The sequence below is a fragment of the Polypterus senegalus genome, chromosome 8 (assembly GCF_016835505.1).
Source record: "Polypterus senegalus isolate Bchr_013 chromosome 8, ASM1683550v1, whole genome shotgun sequence".
Lineage (NCBI taxonomy): Eukaryota > Metazoa > Chordata > Cladistia > Polypteriformes > Polypteridae > Polypterus > Polypterus senegalus.
Genome location: NC_053161.1, coordinates 168,347,820 through 168,374,299, shown reverse-complemented (window position 1 = coordinate 168,374,299; position 26,480 = coordinate 168,347,820). Strand labels below are relative to the sequence as shown.

At 38.4% G+C, this 26,480-nt stretch overlaps 2 protein-coding genes across 3 annotated transcripts in view; one reads left to right on the top strand and one right to left on the bottom strand.

The window, feature by feature from the left end:
* Positions 1-2,121, bottom strand: part of LOC120534479 (zinc finger protein 585A-like) — a 349,597-nt gene extending 347,476 nt beyond the window's left edge. Inside the window, exon 1 of the mRNA XM_039762072.1 lies at positions 1,888-2,121. The gene's annotated coding sequence lies outside the window, so the exon portion shown is untranslated. The remainder of the gene's footprint in view (positions 1-1,887) is intronic.
* Positions 2,122-9,013: 6,892 nt separating this feature from the next.
* Positions 9,014-26,089, top strand: LOC120534485 (zinc finger protein 239-like). 2 transcript variants are annotated; one of them, XM_039762084.1, is made up of 3 exons: positions 9,014-9,125; positions 13,090-13,517; positions 24,996-26,089. In XM_039762084.1, exons 2-3 carry the CDS (start codon positions 13,139-13,141, stop codon positions 25,499-25,501), a joined length of 885 nt encoding a protein of 294 aa, XP_039618018.1. In that variant the 5' UTR covers positions 9,014-9,125; positions 13,090-13,138; the 3' UTR covers positions 25,502-26,089. The 2 variants fall into 2 exon arrangements, with proteins under 2 accessions (XP_039618018.1, XP_039618017.1); XM_039762083.1 differs by lacking the exon at positions 9,014-9,125 and adding an exon at positions 9,156-9,300.
* The last annotated feature ends 391 nt before the right edge of the window (positions 26,090-26,480 follow it).

The following is a 26,480-nucleotide window of genomic DNA, read 5'->3' as shown; positions in this document are numbered from 1 at the left end:
TAAAAAAAAAAAACAATGCAATAGTGTCTACCTCATAAAATTTAAACTGACAGCATTAAAGGAGTTTCCCAAGTCGCATAGGTGAAGGGCATTTTGAATAATGTTAGGTTTGTACACCTTTAAGCCAATATGGTAACTGAAGGGCTGCTCACCTACTACCACATGGAGGTTTGCTGCAACTGTAATGGAGCCTGAGGTACCCCATAAGTAGTCAGATATGAACCAACAGCAGCCTGCATTTAACTGAGCTGATCAACACAAATGTTAAGGGTGTGGTGGTCCTGCTTCACTGCAAAGTCTGACTTCATCAAAATAAAAACTGCACATTTCTGAATATTTTCCTCCGTAATTTAAACAGAACAAAATTTGCACTCTCAGTGATCATGTGTAGTAAAATATCCAGTAAACCAGCAATGTTGTGTAATTTTAATTATGATAATCATCTCCTACCTTCCAAATTTAATTCTTTTCTAATATAAACTGACTCTGTCCACAGTCAAAACACCTTTTTTGCCCTCACAGTTTTAAGACTCACTGAGAGTCATGTATGACAAAAGCATTAGGTGTCACCAGAGGGTTTGCAAAATAAACTGTCTGAACAAAGGGGCTTGATGACAGAGGACAGCAGCTAAAGGGTACAAGTCTAATTGAGTATTTACAAGTTTCATATTAAAATCTCTAACACTGAACAACTGGAAACCACAAGTTCCAGGTTTATCAACTTCATCTTGTGGAAGTACACGTTCCATACAAACACATATCATCATAATTAACACAATAATAAACTCCTATTAAATAGCATCACCACCCTGTATTGAGACCTTGGTGTAGTGTAGGCCTTGTGTACCTCAGTCTTCCTTAGATCTCCACTGTCTGGAGATTTGTGCTCTTGATGAACCAATCTGCCATGGGTAACCATAACCAACAGGGTAGAGAAGTACATTATTGACCCTCATGAATATTCTAATTAAATGAAAGGAAGTCTTGCCCAGAAAAGCAATGTTATTCCTGATACTGGTATTCACCTAACAGTGCCTGATGAAGTTACATTAAGCAGTTGCTAAATGGGACTTAGCTTCCCCCTCACCACCCAGGTCCAGTACAATAAAACAGGAGTTATTGGGATTTGGGAAGAAACCCAGAGTACCTATTCAGGGCAGGAATATTAAAAAGCATCATCCACGGTTGCTACAAACAGCCACCTGCAATAGTTTGTTCGTTTGCCTTCGTTGTTTTTTGCTCCTTTATTTATTTATTTTTTTAAAAGAACTTGGACAGCCCAAAACGTGAGAAAGATTCTGACTCTCCTACCTTCGACAACAAGTGCTGGACATGTACCCTTTGTCTCCCAGAGTGCCGGATCTAATCACTGGGCTACCAGCAGAGCTACAGAGCTAAAAGTGAGGAAAAGATGTCAGGAGTCCGGCTCTTTACCCTTCAATCATCATGGGCCGAAATCGCTAGTGAATAAAATGGATGAGCGCTCAAAGCTGATTGTGAGCGAAAGAGACTACAAACTCAGCAGTAGCTATCAGCTGAAACACTGGTTTCTGCGGTGGCACTGGATGGATTTAAAGCCGTGCGGGCGGCTCGAAGCATAAGCGAATGTGTCAGGAAGATTTTTTTGTGAAAGTGAACTGGTGCAATCGCGGACGCATTACATTAAAGCACAGGGATGTGACCCGAATGTTGAGATGCTCGCGCGGGTCCTACTATTTTATTATATGCCGAGAGTTTTCACATGCGATTGTGCTGTCAAAGTTCGCTGCTGGGCTGAAGAACACAAAAGCGCCGCGTCCCTCTCACTCAAGTCGCGTGCGGTAAACCTGAGTGGAGCGAATTAAAACTCACACATCCATAAGTGCGCCCCAAACCCGAAGCAGTTACCGTCTGTCTCTCGGCGACGATGTTATTTCTAATCCCGTTGAAACTCCTGCCTCGATCCACCACAGTCTTCCTCTCCTGTAATGCCGTGTGCAGAAAGCAATGCGGCAGCGGCGGCGCTTCCGAAGCCCGGAAGCCGTCGCCCTGGATGACGTCATTCGGATGCTACCATTGCTCAACGCGACAGTTTGCTAAAACATTGAAAGCGAAATTAAAACGTTGGGTGTGCGCCATGTAACTTAACAGGTGTTTTGTCTAATCATGCAGCCTGTCGAAGTCTAGGATTACTGTGCATGTTCACAGCGTTTTGATGACTAATACATAGAGATAGGCGCATCACCAACTTGTACTTTATGCGCATGCGTATATCTTTCAACCGTGTCAGCGACATCATAGACGTAGAATTACTAGACGCCGCATGACCAGCAGCATCGTACGTCAACGTCGCCGCCATATTGCGAGTGGCACTACTGTGGAGTGAAGTAATGGCTAAAGATGCCTCACGCATGTGCTGCTTCGGATTGTACAAACCGCTGGACGCTCCAGACCAGATCCCGGGGATTACATTTCATATGTAAGGCTGAACAATTGTTTTGGTTATATTTAGCCATTAGAAAATCCCGTTTTATAATCTTAACTTTAGCTACACCAGGCTAAGATAGCAAAGCTATGCATTTATGTGTTCAAGTTAGCCTCCAAACAACGTTTTAGCTAAACGTATTTAGTCACTAACTATGTAGATTGTTGTTAGCTGTTTCTCAAACTTTGAAGGTTTCCCAAAGAAATCCACCTCAAAAAGCAGTGGGAGGTCAGGTAGCCCTTAGATGGGTTTTTGAGAAAGCTGTCCTGTGATGTGTGCCATGCTAGTTTGGTAACAGATGCTGTGCCGGCATCATTTGATCAAAGCTACCACTTGCTCACATTAAAAAACAAAGGAGGTTTGATGATTCCTTCTGAGGGTCCAGTCAAGGTGGTCAAAGTAGCTGAGCGTGTTATCCGACAGTTGACATTAGGGCAAGCTGTCAGTGTATCTTTGATCAATCAGTTTGTTCAGGCCGAGATTGGTTCAGATGATTTGTTTGTCCTCAAGGAGCACATCAAGGAAACACAGTTTGAAATTGACAACCATCATTTTATGCTCATGTCTTTAGTTCTGTCTGTCTTCCACAAACTAAGGCTGCACCATAGTGCCAGACTGAATACTCTCAAATTACAGGATCTGAGTGAGCGAGAGGGAGTGTAAGTCTGTAGGAGATCAGCGAGGTTGGGGGGAGCAAGACTGTGGAGAGCTTTAAATGTTAAGAGCGGTATTTTGTATTGTATTCTGTAGTGAGCAGAGAGCCAGTGAAGATGAGAGAGAATAGGTGTAATACAGTATGTACCATATATATATATATATATATATATATATATAGTATATATATATATATATATATATATATATATATATATATATATATATATATATATATAGAGAGAGAGAGAGAGAGAGAGAGAGAGAGAGAGACTATATGACATACAGTTCTGAAGAAAAATGAGCGTTGCATGAAAACATTACACAAAGCAAAGAGGGGATATTTATGAGAAGTGAGTGTTATAGCTAGAGAGGTGTTGTCACCTATATTACTAAAGCTTTCTTTGCAGCATTATGCATTCTACAAGTTGGCATTTTTTATGATGTATAATTTATCATTTTGTTTCCTGTCACTAATATTATTGGGCACAATCATTTAAAATGTACTGATCATCCACAATCATTTATTTTGCCAGGCAATTCTGACGAGTTTTTGAACTCTGCTGATGCCATATGTACTTCAAACGGTGCTCGATGAATAAGAAGCACTGAGCAGAAATGAGCACTGGTTAATGATGCGTGAAGCGTGATTCAAAGCCACAAACGGACATGCACACTGGGATTGACACCTGGTTCAAAGCACTGAGCAGACATGCGCACTGCTAAATGAACTACTCATGGTTAGAAATGCCGAGCAGACATGTGCAGTTAAAGGAGGCTTTAGGCTTTGTGAAGCCTCAACACACTCAAAGGCATTGAGCTCTATATTTTGAGAGTCTATCTGACACTTAACTCTCTAGTTAAATTTTGTATTTCATATTGACATTACACACTTCATTTGATATAGTTAAGTGACGGCCTGAAATGACAATTCCGGTAGTTGCTGAGAACTCACTATTGTTATTGTGGATTGCTGTGATTTCCTTTGTCTGATAAATAGTGTAAAAGATATATTGTCATATATCAACTTTATATGTATAAAAAGATTACATAAATTGTGAAACCTTTTTATGCAATAGTTAATTGTCTTCAAAACCGCATGTCATATAGTATACATTTATAAATATAATTTTTTCGTCTTCATTTGGAGAATACAACAATGATACTCCCATTTCAATTAAATCGATTTAACGTGCATATGTCTAACAAAGTATATGGTTTATATCCGCTGTGCTAAGAACAGTAGTAGTAGTTCAGTTGTGTGGCGCTCATTAAGTACCCCGATTAGGTGGCTCAATGGTATTGCAACTGTGTCTTAGTAAAAACATCAGAGGTTCGTGTTGTTGATCCTCCCCTTGTGAAAATTTTTTTTCACTCCTCCATTTAACAAAAAATTCCACCTTGTACCGATAAGGATCGAATTGAGCTTTCGAGGGAAGGTTGGGCTGCCATATTGAGAATGGTATTGCTGCACACCGGAGACATTAGTGGAACTAGAGGCGGGATAACTGTCAATCTAATTTGACTTCAGCAAATCATATTGTGCTAATTCAGAACTTTAACGAATGAGATTGTAGTTACTGTATGACAATCAAAAACTCACTTGTCCAATTATCAGCATTTGAAGTTGTCTATCAAAGTTGTCTGTCAAGTGTAACTTCAATTAATCATTTAACAGTTCGTGATCCTTACCTCTTTGAGGTTCTGCCTTATAGAGTTTCCTCTTAAACAAACTGCCATTGCACCAAGCGATGTAACTCCATTCAAAAAAAGAAAAAGACAAAAAAGAAGCAGTGGTGACAAAACTCCATTAGACAAAACAAAAAGAAGTGACAAAATGGAAGTAAGTGTGCTTCAAAATGAAAACGTTTGAAATTTGTATTTACACAGTTTTCTTTGTATTTTTTAATAACTTTGTTTTGCATGGTTATGTTTATACCGTGAACCTTTACGTTTGTATTAATAATCATTTTTGCTGTTGTAATTGATTTATACTCAGTGCTTGAAGTGGGCCAGCACTCAGCGGTAACGGCAACTCTTCAAATACCACAAGGCAAGTTTCACAAGAACTCTTCAACTGTCCATGAAAGACAAAAAAAAAACACTTTTACAAACATCTTGGAAATGCTTGATCAGTTATTCTGTCGTAAAATAGGCTTTTGATAAAGTTCAGATTGACTACAGTGGTGCACCATATTACCTTTGTTTCTTTTCAGTTTAGTTTCTTATGTTGGAGCAATGTGTCTAAATTGTAATACCAAATAACCTGCCATGTTTTTGTACCGTCAGTTTTAACAGACTTTCATGGTAGTTTTGTGCAGATGATGCCTGCCATTTCTAAATTGTTAAAAGACTTTCCTGCAATGGGCAGTGCACCACTAAATTGTATGCGACTCAGACTGAGTATCGCGATGTGCACAGAGCCTTTCAGTTTAATTACAAGTGATGTTTATATTTTTTCCATTCAGCCAACTTGCTACAAAAATATCTTTTGCAAATTGGATTTTAATGAAAAATCAGGTAAATTGCAAACAACCATCTGTTAAACTTGTAATTCACTTGTAGGGTTTGACTTTCATGTGTATTTATTTCCATTTTTTTCTTTCCTTCTTTTCCTAGGACATCCCCACTGGTTCAGTAGACTGTGGAATAGACATGTTGATGGTATTTGAATATTAATTATAGGCTCTATGTAATTTTACATTTGTGTTTAGATTGTTTAGGATTTCAGTACATTTTCTCTTGTCCTCTGTCAGTATGCTGTTTATCTGAGTATGGAGGGACCCTTTGATTTTACTGCTGTCAGTCTTTTAAAGATGCTGATAATATATATTTTTTTCTTCATGTGAAGCATACTTTTAACTGTGGGATTCGTTTAATGTGCTCTCCACTATTATTGCCCACCATGTAAAAATCAGTAAGAAGGTTTAGAAAAAAAAAATAAATTAAATATTTATTTCTTGACGAGGGCCTTGTTTTTCTTTGAATGAACTTGTTTCAATTAAAAGTCAGATGTTTCTCATTTTTTCAGTGTAAGATGATGCTTATTCAGCAAACGGATTTTTTTCTAACCCTTCTCATTAATTTGTACATGGGGTGCCAATAATAATGGAGGGCACTGTATTTATCTTTTTTTATCTTAGGATGAAATGCCAGCCAATAGAAAGTGGTGCTGCTTGCTTCATCTGGAGAGCTGCTCATATGGGTGGTAAATATTTCATATTTCCTTCTTTAATGTAAACTATTTTTCCCATAATTTTATGTGGCCAGCTCCCCCGGTCTGGTTTAGTGGGTGCCAGAAGACTGGTGCCTTTTCAGAATACCTTACAGTTGTTAGTACTTGTTGTTAGCGTACCATTACTGACTGCTGGTGCAGGTACCCTGCTTGTGGAGCTGCTCCTTTTGGAATGCTTTGACAATCTAAAGTGACACCTCACATCCAACTAGGGAGATCAGTCCGTTTAAATAAACTGGGAATTTTAAATACTCTAGTGCAGGGGTCCTCAATCCCAGTCCTGGAGAGCCGCAGTGGCTGCAGGTTTTTGTTCTGACCTGGTTGCTTAATTAGAAAGCAATTCTTGCCAATAATGCACTAACAAGCTATGAAATTAAATTAACTCTGCTATGTCAGGTCATTCTCATATCCTAGATTTTCTTTCCCTTTCTATCATGCAAATGATTTGAAGGCTAAAATGGACGAGTAATTCTCAGTCCTTCACTTTTTTCTCTTCATTTTTCTTCCAAGTATTTAATTAAACCCAATAGTGCAGATAAATACACACAGATGTAAATGTAAATAAGCTAAATGGAGAAATGCTGCTCTCTCTTGTCATTTGCATGTTATTGATAATAAGGAGCAATTAAAATAGCTGTTTAAGACAAAATTAAGCAATAAGGGCTCAAAATCACTAAAGTGAAGCAGAAGTGTTACTTTAGCAATAAGTGCGTTTTATTAAGCCAATGGGTTGGAGCAAAAACCTGCAGCCACTGCGGCTCTCCAGGACCGTGATTGAGGACCCCTGCTCTAGTGTTTAGATGAGGCCAAATAGTGTAACTTTAAATACACAAGTGTGTGTTTTAGTATGTACAGGTAAACTTTTACTGGAGAACATCAATATTTTAATGTCTGTTAGTCAGGATCAAGAAGAACACGGCAGAAGTGAACTCCTTAAGGAATATACAAATACAGCCACACCAAGCTATTAATGTAATGATAATGATACTCTGCTTGACTTGAGCAAAAACCTTAACATTGAACATTGAATGAAGGATTGTCATAAGCTTTGTCAAGGACCAGTTGTCACCTGAGGAGTGTTTAGTTTGGTTATTTTATGATTAGAATAAAAATATCTACAAAGCTTTTCTGTGACTTGCATGTTATTTTAGGTAGATTGTTGTGTTCATAATACTCTGAGGTATTGGATGTATTCTAAAAAACTATTGAGATAACCACGAACGAGAGTTTTTGTAGTGAACCACAGAGTAATTCTCACAGTTTGAACTCTATTGCAAAGTGTCCACTTTTATAAGGAAACATAAGAGTTCAGACCCAAACCAGATAGCTTGCACAAGACAAACACTTCATGTGACAATTTGATGTATTTATTTGTGTGTGTCCACTGTGTAGGAGAACAGCAACAACAACAACAACAACATTTATTTATATAGCACATTTTCATACAAACAGTAGCTCAAAGTGCTTTACATATTAAAGAATAGAAAAATGAAAGACACAATTATAAAACAAAATAAATCAACATTAATTAACATCGAATAAGAGTAAGGTTCAATGGCCAGGGGGGAGAGAAAAACAAAAACTCCAGACGGCTGGAGAAAAATAAAATCTGTAGGGATTCCAGTCCCCTCTGGGCATTCTACCTAACATAAATGAAACAGTCCTCTTTGGATTTAGGGTTCTCACGGAAGGGCTTGATGATGATGAAGATGATGAACAGGTTGACTGTGTGACTGCAGTGGGGCAGCTGACTCGAGAACAAGGGGCTCAAGTTGGTTTATGAGGCTCCAGAGATCAGCAGGGCTTCCAGGAGGACTCAACATGAAAAACTGTTAGAGTTCATAATGAAGGACCATTGAGCAGATGATCACTTGCTGGTAACTGAGTTCGGATAAGCTGTCAAGAGCTGTAGGCAGATAAATAGTAATGAAAGTAATAAAACACATTTTAGTGTTGTGTATTATAGAAGAAAGGATTTAACTTTGTCAGTATACTAAAAGTTTAAAATTGTAATACGTTTATAGCCCACCTTTAGGGTGACTTGTTAAATGTAGGCGACTATTTCATTTGGACATTCGAGTTAACAACAGTCAAATATTTGTTTTAATCTGACTGTCTCAATCAAGTGCAGCCCACACTTAAGTCAACGTCAATCCAGTAAAATTAGCCTGTCACAAATTTGCATTCATATGTTCACTGAAATTTTCTTCAGATATTGTTTAGTAACAATAAATATCTCAAATCCAAACTTTTATGATCGTTATTTTTCAAAACCGCTAATTATAAATGACGGTGGTAAAAATACACTGCAAACTTAATAATGTTCTCGACAGAGAGCTATAGTGTAAGATATTGACACTAGTAGACTACCGTCGCAGATGTATTTTAAGACTATACACTGCGTCTCTTACAGTCACTTTATCTTGACCGTCCACCTTTAGGAATTATCTTGACCGTCCACCTTTAGAAATTACTCCCATCTTTCTTTTTAAATATCCATAAGGCAATTGGCTAAAGTGGGACATGAATGACAAACACCGATTGGCGATTTGCTGAATGAAAAGGTGTTTTGACCGCGACGTTTAAATTTGCGATTGGATGATAAGTGCCTGCCGTACACAAATTTAAAATATGTTTGGCTGAAGACGAAAATACTACGTTGAGCCCATTTTTACTCCGGTCTGCAGCGATACCTATTTGGTAATATATAGTTAGAGAGTCTTTCTACACTCCGCCCTCAAGCCTGATTTGCTAACAGCCGACACTACGTAGGTAGGTATTGCGTGACGTCATTAAGGCGCCTTCCGGAAAAGTGAATCCCTACTGTCACTGGCGCTACCGCTTAGTACTGGGCCTTTCATGAGAGGGAAGACCGTTATCTAGTTGTTTGCAAGCGAGGAAGGAGGCGAAACAAGTTTTTAAGAATGTAATCGCTGTTAGGGTGAGGGTAAGTTCTCCGGGTTTGAGGACGCCGCCGCCGCCTTATGCATGTGTGAGTTTTCATTCTTTCCACTCAGAGTTAGTGCATGCGACGTGAATGAGAGGCGAGCAGCGCGTCTGTGTCCGTGAGCCCACCATCGATATTTGCTTGAGTGAATCCGCTTGTGGTCCGCGTGTCTCTGCTGTTTACTGGTGTCTGTGGTTTACTTCACGTTGCTGAGTCCCATTTCTACTTCAAATCGCCGCCACCTTCTATTCGTTCATTTTCGTTTACTCCTTCAGTTGTGTCCTTCTCGGGTCACCGAACTCAAAGAGGCAGTGATTTCACACACACACACACACACACCGCTTTACATTTTGCTTTCCTTTCTTCTTTATCAATCAGGAGTCGGGCTTTATACTTATGGTTAGTAAAAGAGAAAACCCAACTGAAGAATGAGGCGGATAAGAGTTGGATTGAGTACGAGCTGAAAACGAATACAGTATACCTGTATAGCGGGAGAACACTGTAGCGCTGCTAGGCTGCTGCTGTATTCCTCTGTTAACGTGCCTGGAAAGGTATGCATTGAATGTTAATAACTGGTAAATGTTGGCCACCAACATCAGTATGTGTGCAGTTTTAAACATGGTCTAACATTCAGAAACCTGCTTAATGCAAAGTATACCACATATGCATTTACATTCGTTGACCGGATAGACGATTATTTGGATGTGTTTTTTTTAACAGTATCAGACATTCCAAAATTCCATTTTCGTTGCTAAAGCCCAAACCATTAATGCCTCTTAACGAGTATTAGTGAAGTGAACAGAGATTTGTGTTTAGTGTTACTGTTTCATAATTCCAGCAGACTGAATTTGAGCCTCAGACTTTATGGTCTATCTGTACAATTTCCCATAGTTGGTTCCTGCCCATTACTGTTACTCTGGTTTTCTTCCCATATCCCCTGTAGCATCTATTTGTGTTTGTTTTGTATTGGACAATGGTGGTGTGGTTGAAGGTGAGTTCCTGGTGGCTCCCACGTGTAACTTTATCATGATGAACCCAACTAGGCATTGTGGGTCACCACTAGGAACTCTTAGTTGGCATTCCTCTTCTGGATAAGATTCTCCTTTATTTAAACAGACTACTCATGAAGGTCAGAGCTGCCGGTACTGGTGTACTAAACGGACAGCAGTGAAATCTCCCCCACGGAGCCCAACAGTAGAAATGGGTAGGAGGAAACCTTATGCAACCTCCCCTCTTCAGTTTGGTGGCAAAACTATTATACGTATGTATTTCTGTAATATTCCAAATTCTCTCTCTCTCTCTCTGTGTACACATATTATAAATTATTTTTTTGAATTTTATTGAAATCAAATAACACTTCATATACAACTCGAGTTTTACAAAGAGGAAAAAGGAAAAGGTTAGAAACAAATCAACCCCCACCCCTGTATATATTTTTTTTATCCCAAGAAATATGTCATGAATTCGTCAAAACACTTCTGTTTTCCTTTGTCATGCCATCCGTTTAGTACACAAGTACCAAGTTGCCTATAGCTGATTGGTCAGGCAGGTTATCACTGATCTCCAGGCATTGGTGCTCTAAAGGTGATTGAGTTACAAAAGGCCTCCACTACACTAAGGCCACAATACTAGAGAAACTGGGATTTAATAGGGGTTTAGTACTGTGTTAAGTATTAAAGTTCAGATTTTTATTTATTTTTTTTTTGTGTGTACGTTTACTTTCACAAGATGAAACTGATAAACTTGAAACATGGTTTGAGGTTTTGAAAACAATAAACTTATAGTCTGTTTTAGAGCTGATGTGAGCTCTGCAAATGTTTATTAAGACTTGTACAATTTGGCTGCTGTCTTTCATCATTAACAGACCTCTTTCCATGCAGATTTATTTCTAAACTCCTTGCTGATGCCTCTGTTATACATGTCAATCAATGGGTCTTGTAGCTTTGGACAGAAGCACTTCATCTTAGAAAAGAAATGGATTTGAGGGGATGGAGAAGATTATGTTAACTAATGAAAGTAACATTACGAGAAAGACATAGCAGCACTTGAAGCTGTAAAGAAGGCAACAATCATGTCCTACTCAGTCAGGCTGAGAGAATTAAAGCTGTTTAGTCTCAAGCAGAGAAGACTGTGTGGGGAGCAGCTAATCCAGGTATTTAAAATCCTCAAAGATATCGATAAAGTAGATACGGCAGGATTCTTGCAACTTAATTGTGAATCACATACTCAGAGACACCAGTGGAAATTAAGGGGTCATGCATTTAGGATTGAAAGCAGGAAGCACTTCTTTACGCAAAAACTTGTGGGAATCTGGAACAAACTACCAAGACAGGGAGCTGAAGAGAGAAGCCTTGACAACCTTGTAAGATGTGTCTGGATGAGATATTGGGACATCTTAGCTATTAGGTAAACAAATGGACATGATGGACTGAACGGTCTCTCTCATTTGTCACATTTAGGTTTTTAATGTATGCTGTTACACAGCTGGACTGTTAGACCAAATTTTTCTAGTCAAATATCACTTAAATTTATTCACAAATGTCTTATTGAAAAGGTGATATTCAATTGCAGAAGAATGGTTGATTGTTTTACCCGCACTCAATTTGGTACCGAGTTACTTCAGGCGTACTCTGGAAAGCTGCAGCAATTTGTGAGTCCACTTTCGCACTTCACTTCAATAATCAGACTTTTCATAATTTTGTGGTTTTATCTTAATTATTAAAACTTGCCCCCAGACCCTTTCACAGCATATTTTGAGACATTTTTCCCCCCGTACCGCTGCCCCTATTTTTGATCTACAAGCGTATTCAGAACAGGTTTTCAGATTGCTTCTCTGGTGCCTTAAAAGAGCTGTTCTGTATCTGATCCTGTTCCGATTCACTCATAAACCGGAAATCCCTGAAAAAATTTTGTTAAATGCTAAGACAGCATTAAAGAAATTGTAAAATAATTGTAAAAATCCTGATTTTCCTTTTATTGCAATGCTTATAAATCACCAATTTAAAGAGGTTTGTCATTGTCTGCCGACACACCATGTCCCACAACTGGTCTCCATTATACAGTTCGTGGTTTGATAACTAATGCCTTAAACAATTAGGTGTACTCATATGCAGGGAACCTTTATTAAAACATTGATAAATAGATACTTTATTAATCCTAAGGGGAAATTCACAAGAACACTGCTGCATCTGTAAAGGAGAAAAATAAGTACAGACATTGTGTGGATCCTGACTTGATACTGTGATAATCCTGTAAGCCACACACAATCTGATTTTCCCAAGTAAGTCCACAGGTGCTAACTGGCCACTGTCCATTGTGCATGTCCAGAAAAATAAAACAAGTATGCCTTCCACCCACCTAAGCTTGCAAAGCTCTTATTTCACCCGCTTGTCTTCTCCTGTTGCAGGCCGTGCTTTCCTGCAAATTTAAGCTCCACTTTCATTTCCCCCTTTTCTGATATGGCAGTTTAACAATCCTGAGTCCCTATGTGTTTAAACATTCCTCATCATAATTGATAATGCAGTTCTAGGACCCCAACATTACCGTATGTTTAATCCAAGTAATGAAAACCGCTAAACTACATTTTTGGGAGTTGGTTGTCTTCCTCCAGTCTGTTGAACCCTCAGTCCTCCCCCAGGTTTGTTTTACACCTAATACTTTTATATAAACAGTAGTGACTGTCTTGCTTGATTTAAAATTTAAATGAGAGGATGTTGTAAAATTCAATGCAGATGTCTTTAGATCTGAATGTTGCAGTTTTGTTGGAATCAAATCTTGTTTTTTTCACAGAGAAAGAGGAAGAGAGAGAGAAAAAACTGTTATTTATTGCAACACCTAGATGGATGTGAAAAAGGAGGAATGTGAGGCTGACACGAATATCATGGAGAAAAGGACCCCACATGTTAAGGAGGAGGACTGTGAAAGGGAGTGTGTCCAACCTAAACAAGCAAGTCTGGACATTAAGGATGTGGAATGTGAACTGGGGTCAGTGGGCATTAAAGAAGAGGCAGAAGAAAAGTCCATCAGCATCGAGGTACACAAATATAAAAGGACTGAGAGCGTCAAGGAAGACCAACAAGATCAAGTAGTGACCGGGTTAGTCTCTTTTCAAAGTAGGCCCCGTCCATCACCAGAGTCTTCTATTAATATGAAGTCTGAATCATTAGAGTCTGATGCAAAGAGAACTGAAGAAGTTTCATCTTTTAGAATTCAGGAAGGTAAGTTTAAAAATAAAAGTATGTGCAAGTTTTAGGATCAGGGGTTATGAGCCTCAAAGGGATTGAAACTGATGTGGCTTACTGTGCAGCGTTCTCCCTAGCGTCTTTTAGTTGGGCGCTCCGCCCGGCTGTCATCTTGCATGACATTGCACAGGCAGATTAATGATCTGCAGAGATGGCAAGGAACGAGTGGGCAGGTGGGCAAATACTTTTAGAAGCAGGATCACAAGTGGGAGAGGCGTGGAGCGGGATACAGTATTGCCGATCACTCAATGCTGAACAAGCTAATAGTGGGAATGAGGCACAGCAGAGTTCACAAACAAAGAGCATGGGGAGGTGGGCTTTTGAGAGGGGGCTGTACATGGTAATAGCGGGGGGCGTAGCGGCTTAATACAGCAGTAAGGAGTATGGGCGAGAGGAGGCTGTACATGCTAATAGTGGGGATGGAATGGCAGTTTACAAGCAAAAAGGATGTGGAGGTGGGCGGGCGAGAAGTGGACTGATAAAAAAAAAAAAAAAGACTAGTGGAACAAACTGTCAGATATCAGAAAAAGGGCGTCAGGGAGTGACATCTCTGTTCTCAGTGTCAGTGCAGTCTGTGTTCTTGCTCAGTACATAGCAAACCAATATATACCGTATATGCGTATGGGTGCCGTTCTCCTTCCCTATCACCTTCGCTAATCATTCTTGAGGCAGATAGAAGATTTAAGTGCCAGCTTAAGTGAAAAATGAAAGAAAACATACTAAGTAATTGCAACACAAAAACTAACGATCAGTTTTAACGCTACATTATCGTGCAGTACGCCGTAACTGGTGTGTGTGTGTATGTATATATATAATCCCTGTGGCACTCTCCGTGGTTCCTGTTAAAGTCATTCCCTCTGCCGTTTTTATATTTGCTCATACTGAGTGTTTTGTTAAAGTGACCCCATCTTATATTTGCTCATATTCGGACCTGCGTCTATATTGCAAGTGCGCAGAAATCGTTGCAGCACACACTGTTTGCAGAGGAAAAGGCTTTTTCTTTTTTTTTTTTTCTGCATTACTGAGGATTTTGTTAAAGTGACCCCATCCGCCATTATTATATTTGCTCATATTTGGACCAACGTCCATATTGCAAAAAGTGTTCAGAAACCCTTCAGCACACACTGTGTCCTGAGGAAGAGTTTTGTCACACTGAATTGCTGAGGGTTTTGTTAAAGTGGCCCATCTGCCATTCCGTTTTTTTGCCCTGCCATAGTGCAAGTGTGCATTGAATATCCAACAGGCTCTCACTTTCCCACTCAAAAGTCTTATTCATAGGTACTTTTAATTTTTTCCAAATGTTTTACCAATATGAGTAAAAAAAGTATTGAGAAAACAACACTGCTCAGATATTTTAGAAAAGAGACGACACAAACTAATTAAGGTATGGCGTCAACTCCTGATGTGGCAATTTCAGACAAGGACATTGCAGAGGCTGGTCCATCAGGGGAAATCTCTTCAGTGCACACTCTGCCAGTTGGTAAATCTAAGCACCGCTTATCCAGCATAAACAAACAATGGTTTAAAGATTTTGATTGACTAATGGTCAAAAAAAATGTTACGTGGTGCTCATTGTGCATGAAATATTCAAACAAACACCCCCCAAGGAGGAGTTACTTTGGGTAAACGTGCCATGCACAAGAAATCGAAAAGAAAACTTGCTGGACCATGAAAAAAGTAAAACCCACATGGAGTCTTCTGCTGACCTTTTTGGAAAGTGTGTACTAGAGCAAACAGGAATCGGTCAAATTGAAAGATCTGTATCTGTGTTAAATAACTTACAGAGACATGCCTTTGTGGGAGCTTTAAGATCCATGTATTGGTTGGCAAAAAATGAGTTGCCACATACAACGTTGTTTGAAAAGCTGTTGGAACACTGTAAAGAAATAGGTTGTTCCTTTTTACAACATCTCAATGTTGATAAAAATTCACATTACACCTCTGAAAGAATAATGCAAGAGCTGCTGGATGTCTCAGCATCGGAAATAAAGTCTAACATACTGAAAAATATACATGCTGAAAATTTTTTCAGTACAGTATTCTGTGTGATGAAACCACAGACATCTCAGTTGTAAAACAATTATTTACATTAAATATGTTTGCCAGGTCACTAAAGAGGTCAGAATTAGTTTTGTATCAACCTGCAATATGATTGACTGCATAGCGGAGACTATAACCAACATACTGAGTGAGACAATGGACACTCTAGGATTGAAAAGTGCTAATCTAGTTGGACTAGGGTGAAATGGAGTGGCTGTTATGATTGGGAAACAGAAAGGTGTGACAAAACTGCTTAAAAATAAAACATCTGGACTCTTGGTCAACTGCCACTGTGTAAACCACCGATTGGCCCTTACAAGTGCCCAAGCAGCAGCTGCTGCACCTTATTTAACAAAACTGACATCTTAAGGCAGCTGTTCTATTTCTTCCAAAATTCTTCAGTTAGGATGGCTGGTTTTTAACAGAAATCTAAAATACTCTGAACATTCCCCAGATTGAGCTGGAAATGGCCAGTGCCACTAGATGGCTGTCTGATGACTTTGCAGTACAGTCACTACGACAGTGTACGATGAGCGTCATAGCTGTGCTGGAAAGAGAGGGCACTGAACGAAATGACATTACAGCTGACGGATTAAGCACATGTATTAAAACGTACAATTTTGTTTCCTCTCTAATGATGCTTTCAGACGTATTACCTTTGTTGTCCAAACTATCTAAGATGTCAGTCTTACCGAAGTTGAGCCAATTTTGCTCCCCACAAAATTGTCCATCATGGAGTTGAAAGACACTCCTGGGAAATATTTTCAAAGCCTTCATCATTGTTTGGCAGAGGAATGGTCAGATCTCTGCATTGTTTATACACAGAGTGATGTAATGTCATTCAAAACAAAAGCACCTAGATGCAAGATTCCTGACATGCCAATTATTTCCAGCTTTTCAAAAGTTTTCAATGCAGAAACTCATGATTCAAGTGAGTCTGCTGAAGTTCTTTTCGATCATTACTCCAATGTGGTAGCCCTCCAATTTTAAAATTTGAAAGTAGCAGGCAAGAATGGACAGTTATGTCAAAAACGATCCGAAGTCAATCATACAAAGACTTCAGTCCAAAACAGATTTTACTAAAAATGACAATGACATCAGAGCTCACAGTCGTTTCCAAATTTAGCCAAACTAGCTCATATTGGGCTAGTGATCCCAGTGAGCACAGCTGCATGTGAAAGGGTGTTTTCTGCCCTTAAAGGGATCAAAACATGTTTGAGAAATCTCATGAATCAAAGCACGCTAAATAATCTCATGCTCATCTCCTTGGAGGGCCCAGATCCTGGGGACTTTGATTATGGGAAAGCTGCAGACAACTGGGCTTCTAGGAAGAAAAGAAGAATAAATATTTAACTGAAGACACCTTCTGCATATGCAAGTTGGTTTCGAAGAATATTTAATTTTTCTTCATTAGGTTTCCTATACTTTTTTTCATTGTTTTCACTTTTCTTCCGGACAGCGACAATACTTGTGCCTCTTGGTTTGTCATAACAATTGTTATTTAAAATTGTTAGGGTTGCCGGATCCTGAATTTGATACTTCTTAAATTTAATAAAAATATTCTGGCATAAGTGTCAGATCTTAAAAAAAGAAGTCATATTGAGCATTGGAAAATAATTAATAATAATTAACAAATAAAAATAGTGCACATTTAATTTTCCCCATCCCGCCCCACCTGGCTGGGAAAAATTTCTGGGGAGAACACTGCTGTGTGTTTAATGTGCTTTACCTCTGTAGTTGTAAGGTTTAGGAATTTTCTTTTCTTGCATTATAATTGTATATTTGTGCCCTCAATAAAGAGTGTTGTTTAAAAATTGAATTGCAAGAAAAAGTTTGTCAGCCTTTTGGAATTCTTGAAATTTCTGCATGAATTCATCTTAACAAAGTGTTCTGATCTTCAAGTTAAATGAAAGATTATTCTTTCCTGTTTAGTTCTCTTTCTGATTTCTGTTTTTTTATTAAAGTACCTATATTGAAATATGTAAATAAAAAATATATATGAAATACAGTAATCCCTCATCGATCGCGGGGGTTGCGTTCCAGACCCCCCCGCGATAGGTGAAAATCATGTAGAAACCATATGTTTGTATGGTTATTTTTATATATTTTAAGCCCTTATAAACTCTCCCACCCTGTTAACATTATTAGAGCCCTCTAGACATGAAATAACACCCTTTAGTCAAACGTTTAAACTGTGCTCCATTACAAGACAGAGATGACAGTTCTTTCTCACAATTAAAAGAAAGCAAACATATCTTATCTTCAAAGGAGCGCCGTCATAAAGGAGCGCCGTTAGGAGCAGAGAATGTCAGAGAGAGCGCTTGCTAAGAAAAGCAAACAATCAAAAAATCAATATGTGCTTTTAAGTATACAGAAGCACCGCGATAAAGAGGCATTTTGTAGAGGAGCGTCCTATCTTCTAGGCAAACAGCCACTGTGTAAACAGCCCCCTCTGCTCACACCCCCTCCGTCAGGCAGAGAGAGTGAGAGAGACAGAGAGAAGCAAACAAAACAAGCGCCACGCAGGAAGCATATCTTATAGCATTGAGGAGTTTTAGTTAATATGTAATACATGCTCTGATTGGGTAGCTTCTAAGCCATCCGCCAATAGCGTCCCTTGTATGAAATCAACTGGACAATCAAACTGAGGAAGCATGTAACCTAAATGAAAAGACCCATTGTCCAGAAAGCGCGAACCAGCTTAAAAATCCGTGATATATATTTAGATGTGCTTACATTTAAAATCATGATAGAGTGAAGCCGCGAAAGTCGAAGCGTGATATAGCGAGGGATTACTGTATATATATATATATAAAATATACATACATACTATGGGGTTACCCCCTGCTCGCTTCATGCGCCAGCCTCTTTGCGTCTCTGCAGCTTGTGTTGTGAAGAGGGGGGCTTAACGCACCCCAATTAGACATGGTTGCTCCTCTGAAAGCCCCTCTTAAACTGTAATACAATGGGAAAGAATTTTTTTTTTTTTTTTTTAATTATAAACCTCCTCTTTGCTCTATCAGCTGCTGTGCTGTGTGATCTGCATCTTGTGCGGCACTTCAAACATTTAAAAGTCTGTACAGCAGCTGTCCTACTCTTTTATTTCCGGTCCCGGGCGTCTCGCGGGATGTGAGTTCTTCATACTTTTTAAATTTTCAGATTCTTATTCCATTTTTAAATTAAAATCTAACAACATCACATTAAAGTTGGATAAATTCTGAAAAGAATGCTACCAAACATATATAGAAACAGTTGACATCGTCGGGGGTGGGGTGGGGATGAAAAACTGAAATGTAGAGATGTCTGGTAATTGAAATAAACTACTCCGGGCATCTCTCTCCAGTAGGAGGATCCGTTTTGCTGACATGCTCGTATCGCTTGTGCAGTAGCGGTGGAAGGAAAAGTAAAAGGATACGGTTTTGCAGATGTTAGTGACTAAGCGACTTTTTTTTTCTTCTGAGGTTTCATTTTGCTGATGTGCTGGCCCAAATTGTGTTATTAGCGGCTAAGTGAGTTTTCTGTTTATAATATGGTATCGATTCCATCATGTATAAAATGGTTTCAAAATGAATTTTTAATGGTATCGATTTTAAATACCCTACTTCTGGTACTCTCTGACATTGTGCAGATTGTGTTCTCTGAATATTACACACGTTGTTATGCAGATGGCTACCTTAGCAATGTTAGAGCTTTCTCTGTCACATTTAATTGACAAAGAGTGCAGCCGCAAAGGTGTCTGGAAATACTTCGGCTTTGTGCCAAGTGAGGATGGTAAATCCAAGGATTCATGCAAACTGTACACTACAGACCAAGAGGGAAAACACTACCAATTTAGCCCAAAATTTAAAGGACCAGCACTCAACACAGTAAAGAGAGTTACGAGAGGCAGTTATATTTTTAATTAAGGAAATAGATGTATGTGCTTGTTATGTTTGAAGTAAACATGTAGTATGAGTTTTGTAAGTTTAAGTTTTTCCCAGATTAAAGCAACAATCTGCAGTTATTTTAACGTGCTGGTTGCGATCAGTTCTTGTCATGCAGCTAATTGAAGCACCCACTGACTGAATTAACACACAGTATCTTAGTTATAGCTAGAAAGTTCTATTTCATATTAACTTACAGGGGGTAAAAGACTATACCATATTCTAATACCTATAAGAAACTAATCTTCTGTAGAAGTTTAGCAAACACTTTATGAATTTAACTTAAGCATTAACTCTTCTAAGACTGGCTCTTACACTTCATGTATTGCAGGATTTTCTGTCATTTTTAGCCTGTCATGTATCACAAACATATGACAATATGTAGCTAGGGAGAATGGCCTGTCTACTTTTTGTTCTAGAGCTGACACCGGATAATGACATTCATGAGCTCTTTAAGAGGACTGCAAAAAACCCACAAGGGTTTTAAGACTCGTTTGAACTTTGCCAGAATTAGCCTTGAAGATTCTGATGGAAAACGGTCTTATGGTCAGATGAGACCAAAATCAAACTATTTGGCCTGATTACCAAACAGTACACCTGGCAGAAATTCAATGTAGCTCACCATCCACAACACACCATGCCTACAGTAAAGCATGGAGGGGGCAGCATCCTGTTGTGGGGGTGTTTCTCTGCCGCAGGACCTGGGGCTTTCGTTAGGGTAGAAGGAAAAATGGATGAAGGGCAACACTTTTGTGCAAGGGAATGAGAGATTTCAATTTTTTTTTTGTAATAAATTTGCTAATCTTTCTGATAATGTTTGCACATTGATATAAAAAAAAATTAATAATACATTTTATTTATACTGTATATGGGGTAGACTGATGGGGGGGTGTGGCTACTCTATCTATTTACAATTAAATCTACAACACAAAGTGTAGAAAGTAAAGGCGTTTAAATTCTTTATGAATTCATGAATTCACTTTGTGTGTTTTTTTGCATGTGGTGGTGACAGAATAGTTAAATATTTTAATGATTAACTGGGCACAATAAACAATATCTGTTATTGAAATAATCTTTTTTCAGTCTGTAAAGTCTATTTAAATGCATTATACAGGTGTCAAAATCTTCCGTTAAATGCTTTTATGTGTTTGGTCCCTCCTTGTGGCACTTACCCATAAGGCAATGTGTCCTAGTTGTTGTTACACTGGATTTACCAATTCATTGCATTTGATCTTCAATAGGCAGATTTGGAAGAGGGGAGAAAAGAAAAGCGTTATGAATGGGAGTGCAGTGCTGAAGATCTTTATAATGTATAGGCTAGTTAAAAATCCCATCTCTTGAAATTAAAAAAAAAAAATAGAGAAACATTATTTATTTAAGGTGCCTTTCAAGTAAAATATATATCAGACAAAATAAGCAAGCATAAAGAGGTGTGACTTAAGGAGGAATTTAAAGGTAGGAAGAAAGTTAATGTTATGGATGTCTTATGGGAGAGAGTTCCAGAGACGAGGGGCTGCTCGGCTGACAGCTCCAAACCTCATAGTGGTCAGGCAAGCGGGAGGTGGAATATGATTAGGAGGATGTAAGAATACAGAAAGGAGTAGAGATAAGAAGAAGATCAGAGAGATACAGAGGTGCCAAATTGTGAAGCAAAATCTTAGAATCAATGTGGTATTTAAGAGGGAGCCAATGAAATTGCTGCAGGAATGGAGTACAGTAATGTGTTCTGTGGAAGGTGTTCTGGTAATGATATGAGCAGCAGCATTCTGAACCAGTTGGAGTCTGTGAAGGAATTTGTGAGGAAGACCAGAAAGGACAGAATTACAATAATCTATTTCAAGATGCAGCCAGAGCATGTATAAGAATAGCAGTGCTGTTACCTGTAAGAAACGGGCATAAATGTAAATATGCAGACCGAGTGATATTATTAATATGAACTTCAAATTTTATGGTACTATCAAGAATGACACCTAAACCTGAGAGGAAGGAGAAATTAGAGAATTCTCAATGGTCAGAGAAATACTTGGCAAAAACAGTTTTAGCTCCTACCAGTAGATCCACTGTACTACCCTACACTATGCGACTCTTCAATTCCACCCGGGGGAGTAAATGCAACATTAATTTTATTTTAATTCTTTTCATTTTTATTACTACTTAATTTAATATTGTTTCTTTGTATAAGTATACTGCTGCTGGATTATGTGAATTTCCCCTTGGGATTAATAAAGTATCTATCTATCTATCTATCTATCTATCTATCTATCTATCTATCTATCTATCTATCTATCTATCTATCTATCTATCTATCTATCTATCTATCTATCTATCTATCTATCTATCTAGTATCACAATTTAATTGGAGAAAGTTCTCAGACAACCATCATTTAACTTCTGCAAGCAGTCAGAGAGGGAAGAGGGTGAGATTGTGGAATCAGGCTTAGTAGATGGATAAAGTTGGGTGTCATTAGCATAATAGTGGACATGAATATCAAATTTCCTAAAAATATGACCAAGAGAGAGGTAAATAATAAATCGAAGGGAGCCTTGGGCTGCACACGCTGTTTTTAAATTTCATTGTTCGAGCAAGTGTCCAAGTATATTGAATTTCTGTTCAAGAACATTTCATTCGAACGGCTAGTACTCTTTAAAAACACGGCCTGCTTCAGTTTTATTAGTCTATGTTTTATTTATCATCTTCTTTTCATTATTAATTTTTATTTTATTTTAAAGAAACTGTGAAAATGTGGCACAGGTTTCACATTAGAAAAGTAAATTTTATTAATCATATATGTTTCCAGAATTAAATTTCTTTGGCACGTGTGTATATGACATTTTACTTTGATTTATCTTATTCTTTTGAAAACTGCAAATAAATGATTAAGTATAGCATTTATTATTGTTATATTATGTCATACATGTTTTCCTTATGATCTTTAAATTTATAAATAAAAAAAAATACTAATAATAATATAATTACAATGTAGGAGATCCCTAGAACGTGAGTATTATTGCAAGGTTTCTGCATGGGCAAAAAGGTTCAGAAACGCTGCTGTTTACTGTGAAATGGACGAAAACCAGGCTGAATTGGATTAATAATACAGGCCTAATACTGATTGAGTTTTTCTAAGAAAACTAGTCTAAGATGAGATGGCAGACACAGAACAATCCATGAACGTCCTTAAGGTCCCATCGGCACATTCAAAAATAACCTTGCTAAGAATAGAAAAACTGCGCCTTTGGACCAGGCTTGGGAGTAGTGGTCATTGATGAGTGCATGGTGGCCAAGTGGCTCACGTATACAGTCCAGTATAGTCTGACAATGGAGCCACTCTGTGAGATCACTGGATGAACGATGAGGGTTAAGTTCAATCACAGTTGGCTATAAGGAAAAGTGTGATGGATTGATATATGTGATGAAAAGTGGCTTCTGGCCCATGGAATTTTGCTTCTCTAATAAGGGATATAAGACAGAGCTCATGGAGGAGATTGAAAATCTCAGTGAGAAATAGGGGGACTCACCTGTAAATGCAACTTTGGCACTTGAAACAAAGTGATGTCACTTTCACTGTAAAGATGCCTCATGGGAGACATTTTAGGTAAAGGTGTGGGTACTGAGAAGACCTTGGCTGAGTGCCTTATAGTTTGAGTTTCTTCCAGAGGATTAGAAAGTCACCTTAATGAGATTTCCACAGAGGAGAACATTCATCATGGTTTGTGTGCGCATGAACCAAGCAACTGTTCATTGTATTTGGCTTTTTAAGAGACATTGGGTTCTGTGCTTAAAAAAAGGGGGAACCATGTACTGGTTGTGTAGACCTACTGGGAGACTGCAAGAGTCTTGTGGGGAAGGTTAGAGGTACTTGGAGGGGCATAATCTGTGTGATTTCCATTGAAGTGATTAATTGCTCAACTTCTGTTCTGGTTAAGGGTTTTCTATAGCAAACACTGTGTTTGATCACTTTTGCCGTGAGCATACCATGGGCTCAATGGTCAACTCTGGTTGCCAGTGGTTGTGTTGTCTACTCTGAGACCAAATTTGCCTACTCTGAGACCAAATGTTCTGGACATTTGGGTAAAGAGAAGTGCTGGGCTGTCAACGGAACACCACTTAGTGCTGACCTGACTCAGGTGGATGACCCAAATGGGTAGTGAAAGCCTCTTTTCAGAATGAGTTCAAATCCACACGAGCTACTCCTGAATTGTGGCTAATCATTGTCAATAGCATAAATAAATCATGACACTACACATCCATTAACATTACAATAGAGTATGAATATTGCTTATCAATCCTTGTTTCCACTGCCAATCCCCATCCAGAGCAGGCACAAATAACAGTGCTTGTCCAATGTCTTTTACATCCAGATTGTTAGGTTTAAATACTTAATGGAGGGGGTCTGAACATTTAAAGTACACCTTATGAGAAGGTTTTAGGAGTCATAGTGGATTCTATGCTATCAACTTACAGACTTCAGAAGTCATTAAGAATGCTAACAGAATGTCAGGTTATGTAGCACCCTGAGGTTATGCTGAAGCTTTATAACCCATTGGTGAGGCCTCATCTGGAGTACTGGGTACAATTTTGGTCTCCAGGTTACAAAAAGGACAAAGCAGCACTAGATAAAGTCCAAAGAAGAGCAACTAGGCTTATTCCAGGGCTACAGGGGTTGAATTAGGAGAAGGGATTCAAAGAGCTGAGACTTTTCAGTTTATGCAAAAGAAGATTAAGAGGTGACAGTCCAGTGGATCGAGACTGTGACTTTATAATGAGTTCATCAAGAACACAGGGACAGAGTTGGAAACTTGTTCAGCCTTTAGGAAGTTTTTCCTCACACAGAGAAGCATAGACAGACTTTGGGAACTTTCAAAACTATGCTTGATGTTATTTCAGACGAATTAAGTGGGCAGAAATGGCAAGCTTTGTTGGACTGAATGGCCTGTTCTAATCTATCTTGTTCTAATATTCGAACACTTTAATTCCTCTGTTTTGCTTTGCTGATTGAAATAAGCCATTTTGATACGTGTGTGGTTTTGATCTAAGTGTGGGAAAATGTCAGAACACATTTTGATGATTAAAGGTGCATTTCACAAATTTGGCATAGTGCTCTGTTTCATAAATGAAACTGAAGATTATCACTTTTCACCTCTGTTAATCAATTAAAATGAGAACAAGATATAATTCTCAATTACATTTTAAGAGTATAATGACAAAACAATGATGTAGTTGTGATTTAATTAAATGTGACCAATATATCTTGTGAATTGGGTATATCACACATTTATGTGTTTAGTTTATTTCATCTTCTTCAGTGATTGTGCTCGTGAGCTGAGTCGTAATATAGAAATGAAATTATCATTGAATTGCTTTCCTGTTGCAACCTAAGGTTTACAGATAATTTCATCCAGTATTTAATATTGTGGCTTAATATTAATGTAATATTTATTACTTTTATATATCTATTTAAGATTTTTTTTTCTTTTAAACTTCATGCAGGAGACAAACATCAGTGCTGTTCTCAGTGTGGCAAGCAGTTCACATCCAAGGGATATCTTCGAATACACAAAAGAATTCACACAGGAGAGAATTCTTATTGCTGTTCTGAATGTGGCAAATGGTTTTTAAAAAGGAGTTTACTTCAGAGACACCAAAGAATTCACACAGGAGAGAAACCTTATTGCTGTTCAGAATGTGGCAAGCACTTTTCACAAAAATGGGATCTTCAGATCCACCAAAGAATTCACACGGGAGAAAAACCTTATTGCTGTTCTGCATGTGGCAAGCGGTTTTTGCAGAGGAGCAGTCTCCATAACCACAAAAAAATTCACACAGGAGAGAAGCCTTATTGCTGTTCTGAATGTGACAAGCGGTTTTCAGGAAAGAGCCGTCTTCAGAGCCACCAGCGAATTCATACTGGAGAGAAGCCTTATTGTTGTTCTGTATGTGGCAAGTGCTTTTCGCAAGGCAGCAATCTTTCAACCCACCAAAGAATTCATACGTGAGAGAAGCCATATTGCTTTTCTGAACGTGGAAAGTGCTTTTCGCAAAGGAGTCCACTTCAGAGTCACAAATGAATTAACAGTGGCCTCACCACAGTGGAACAGACCAGAGACTGCACAGGCGTACCATGGGTGAGAAAGTAAGGACACAGTGAAGATAAAGGCGTGACCACATACTGCTAGTTCTACAAAACTGGTCATGAGTTCTCAACTTAAGTATATCCTGGGACAGCTTATGCAAACCTGCTGTTCAGAAATGTAATTTTGATTTCCAAATTAGAGGGAACAAAGTCATTTAGGAAATTTTAAGAAGAACTTGTGGACTCACCGGATTGGTGTACAGAAATTGATGATACGAGACAAGTGATCAAGAATAACAAATCATCGTAATGGACAGAGGTGGAAATCAGCAGAGGCCTCTCACGCCTCTCAGTTCAACACTATACTGATTTTCACATATCAGATCAACATGTATTGTGATTTTTATTGTGATGGTCTTATGTAGTGTAATTTTTTTTTGAAATGAGAATTTCTCTCCAATTTGACAGTTTCAAGTCATGATGAGAAATGCAACTAAATATATATTTTACATTACAGAGTTTTTATTGAGCCAAAAAGTAAATTTAATAACCATGTACATATCAATAGTAATTTAAGGAATCAAGAATTTTTCACACTGGCAGTGCCATATCATTAGAACAATAGACCAATCTAAATGAGAAAAGGCCATTCAGCCCAACTAAGCTCACCAGTCCTATTCACATCAAGTTGAGTTTTGAAAGTCCCTAACGTCTTACTGTCTACCACACTACTTGGTCGCTTATTCCAAGTGTCTGTCATTCTTTGTGTAAAGAAAAAAATTCCTAATGTTTGTGCGAAATTTACCCTTTACAACTTTCCAACTCTGTCCCTGTGTTCTTGATGAACTCATTTTAAAATAACAGTCTTGATCCATTGTACTAATTCCCTTCATGATTTTTAA